The following is a 3,619-nucleotide window of genomic DNA, read 5'->3' as shown; positions in this document are numbered from 1 at the left end:
GGGGGGGGGGGGGGGAAGACTACTTACCTATTGAGTTTTCTTCTCTTTGCTTAAGGATCTTGGAACTTTCCTTTGGATACTATGAATGACTCTATGCACCGAGTTCAGCTTGTCATCGATATGATCACGGTACTTCTCGTACAAAACGGGAATGGAGAGACTGAGAAGAATACCTGAAGGAAAGAAAGAAAAAGAAAAAAATAATCGTAAATATCAGCAAAGAGGACAACGAAAAGATATGGAAAGAAAATAAAAGGTTAGAGTATAGACAATAACAATAACTCACCATAGTAAACAAATGTGAGGAAGTTGAACAAACTTCCAACATAGGATATAACCCACAAGACAAAACCAACCTGGCCATCATACAGCCATTCTCAATAAGCACCTTGAAGCAACTCTTGTACAATATATAAGAAAGAAACACATATCCACATTCAAAACTAATAGTTTACAAAATCACAAGACGACATTGTACCTGAAAGAGTCGTACCCAATTTCTATCTATGGTGATCTCTCGGGCAATTGACAATACACCATTAATCCAAACCCGCAGACCATCAGCTGCCCTAGTGGCGATATCCTCGGAAATTTCCATGTTCGGAACAGGAGGTAGAGGCCTGAAACAAACAGTCACTAGAAAATTTGTAAGATTTGATCAAGATTCTATTCTAGACTCCATTGCCGAAAACTGACAGACGGTTCTTCGCAACTCTCCTAGTCCTAGAGAATGTGACCCAGAACAAGCCAAAACCACTTAATGTTTCTTCTTTCACCGCAAAACCATATGAATGAATAATGACGGTTAAATAAAAAGATTTAGTTGGTATTACACTAACACCAGGCAGTAGAGTAGAGACACTACAAAAAAGCTTCAAGTTCAATCAATGCCCATAACAATTGTAGTAAACATAAAGAGGAAAATAGTAAATACCGGTTGAGGATGGAAGCAGACTTAGCCCACAAGAAGAGGATAACAACAAGAAGCAACAGAACATTGGAAAGGAAAGACAAGAGATTGTATCCAGCTCTCTCGAAGAGGAACCACGAGGCACTTGAAGAGAACAACAAAATGATTGCCCCATTTCGATTTCTCCATAATAGCACATCTGCAACTGCAACAAACGCAATTCAAAGAACAGCGAGGAGAAAAGTTTCAAACTTGGCATCTAACAATTCTTGATGGGAACTAACCAAAAATTCTAACATACAAGCTTGACCCAGAAAAATCTATGGAGAATTCATAATACCCGAACGTGAAATCTGCTGTATCGTATCAAATAACATCAAATCCAACACAAACTCCCCCATCTGTTCATAATAATTGAACAACAAAACCTCTGCAACAATCGATAAATCCAAAACTACAGCAAACTGAAATAGAAATCCAACGATCCGGAACACCCGAAGAACGAAAACACGAATCGACAGCAAAATTACGAAAACACAAATCGGATCTAAATGAAATACGAAAGCAAAAGGAAATGCATAAAAATTACCAGAACCACCACCAAGAGCTTGATGAACAGAATCTCCCATGGTGAATTAATTAGGGTTTCTCTGCATATGAATTTGCGAGAGAATTTTATTCGTAGAGGAAGGAAAAATAATAGCGAGAGAAATGAAAAATTAAATAAACCAAATATAATTTGGGATTTTGCCCCAATCCGCGAGATAATGGATTTTAATGGACATTGGCCTTGGACAACATGAGTTCATGATATTTATCAATTAAAACCCTATAGTTTTCAGAGTTTACATTTCGTACCTTATATTTTATTTAAAAATATTTAGTCCAATTTTGCTATGAGATTCTAAGATATTAGATATGCAGATATGCAAGGGGCTATTTAAAAAAATAGAGTTCCTATCACAAAAAAAACAGAATTAAAAATATAGAACTTTCAAGTTTCATCATAATTTTGATAAAATTTACAATTTTTAATTATAAAAATAATGTCCGAATTTAATGATTTATATGATCCGAATTTAAGAAAACTAACTTTTTCTCATCTAGAAAAAAAAACAATTCGAATTTTTTATTTTCAATTAATACATTTGGATTTATAAATTTTTATTTTATTGATGGTAAGGCCAAAATTTATATTCGCTATTCGGTTTGGGATTCGGTTCGAAAATGAATCGATTCGATTCTTTCAGTTTAAAAAAAAAAAAATACCTTCATATTCGTTTCTGTGACAACCCAGTTTTCCAAAAAAAAAAAAAAAATCAGAACACCCGTTCTGGACAACCCAGAACGGACGGACCGCTCGCGCAGTCCGGAACGTCCGTTCCAGACCGCAGAACGGACAGACCAGACTGTCGGCAGCGACCAAAGTCGCAGATTTCGTCCGGACCGACCTGAAAACGACGTTTACCCACCTATTGACGACCAAAAACCCGATTTTTCAACACCATGGACCCCATAACTCAATTATTCGGTCTGAAATCCGAATTTTTCACTACAAATCGCCTCAGTTTCTTCATCTCCTCTCTACCCTCGCCTCTCTCTGCAAATCCGAGATTTTTCATCCTAAGTCCGAGCGATTAACGCCTCAATTCGGTCTCTACAGAACAAGGAGAGCATCACCAAGCTTCCCATCCGTCACCCAACACACGAGCTTAACCCGAGGTGAGTGAATTCGAGTTTAATTCGGAAGTCTGTTAGACATGGGGTTTTGGGTTTTGAGTGATTTTGTGCGAAATTGATGTTTGATTCGTGTTGTACATGCAATTTTATGAGTTTTAGTGTTATACCCATAGTGAATCGTGCATGTTTGAGTGTTTTGGTGAAAATCCGAGAACCAGAACGTCCGGTCTGAGGTCAGACCGTCCGTTCTAGGTCTGCTGGAGAAATACAGAAGTCCAGAGGTTGAAGACGAAGTCCGGAACGCCCGTTCTAAACCAGACCGTCCGTTCTGGTAAAACAGAACGTCCGCTCTGGACAAAACAGAACGTCCGTTCTGGACAAAACAAAACGTCTGTTCCAACCGACTGGACCGATCGGTCTAGGACTAGACCGATCGGTCTGAAAAAAAAATGAAAGCTAAGTCATACCCCGGAGTAACGGAACTGAAAATTTTCACCATGAGGAAAATTGAAAAACATAATAAGACGGGTCTAATATTACCCCGGCTAAAATTATGAAAAAGTGAAAAATATAAATTATACCGGATTTACGGGCCAGACCGGACCCCACGTAGTCTGGACCCTAAATAAAAACAAGGTAAGGGTAAAACCCACGGAATGAACTGAACTGGTTTTTCCGGGCGGACCGGGACCAGCTAAGTCATACCGGAGGTACAATTCGGTAAAACTGATGAAAAGAATGAAAGAAAATATATAAAGAAATATAAAAGACTACACGAGCGGAAATGCATGTATAGTAAATAAACTATATAAATGCATGTGATTGGGGTAGCTGGCATGGCACTAGCGTTAATTCGGAAAGGTTCGGATTAACGTTTAGCGCGTGATTGTAGAAACGGACGTTTGTGAGTGATTATACGATGATTGCGAGTTTGCGTCCCATCTATGGGCCATCCGATCCGGGTCGGTTGCCACCCATATGGGATATGATTGTGTATGTGGCGATGATACGATCGCGCCAACGTCCGAA

General features: G+C 38.9%; 1 protein-coding gene across 4 annotated transcripts in view; it reads right to left on the bottom strand.

The window, feature by feature from the left end:
• Positions 1-1,642, bottom strand: part of LOC104812908 (reticulon-like protein B11) — a 2,851-nt gene extending 1,209 nt beyond the window's left edge. For 2 of the 4 annotated variants that reach the window (XM_010540314.2, XM_010540315.2), the window contains exons 1-5: positions 1,500-1,642; positions 935-1,115; positions 479-620; positions 287-356; positions 28-173 (exon numbers count right to left, since the gene is read on the bottom strand). In XM_010540314.2, coding sequence (XP_010538616.1) covers positions 28-173; positions 287-356; positions 479-620; positions 935-1,115; positions 1,500-1,539 — 579 coding nt within the window. In that variant the 5' untranslated portion in view covers positions 1,540-1,642. The remainder of the gene's footprint in view (positions 1-27; positions 174-286; positions 357-478; positions 621-934; positions 1,116-1,499) is intronic. The other 2 variants (XM_010540317.2, XM_010540316.2) reach the window with 2 other exon arrangements.
• Between the last annotated feature and the right edge of the window lie 1,977 nt (positions 1,643-3,619).

Source organism: Tarenaya hassleriana, unplaced genomic scaffold (genome assembly GCF_000463585.1).
Source record: "Tarenaya hassleriana unplaced genomic scaffold, ASM46358v1 Cleome2, whole genome shotgun sequence".
In the NCBI taxonomy this organism is placed as follows: domain Eukaryota; kingdom Viridiplantae; phylum Streptophyta; class Magnoliopsida; order Brassicales; family Cleomaceae; genus Tarenaya; species Tarenaya hassleriana.
Note: the sequence above shows the minus strand (reverse complement) of the source record. Positions and strands in the feature narration are given on the sequence as shown.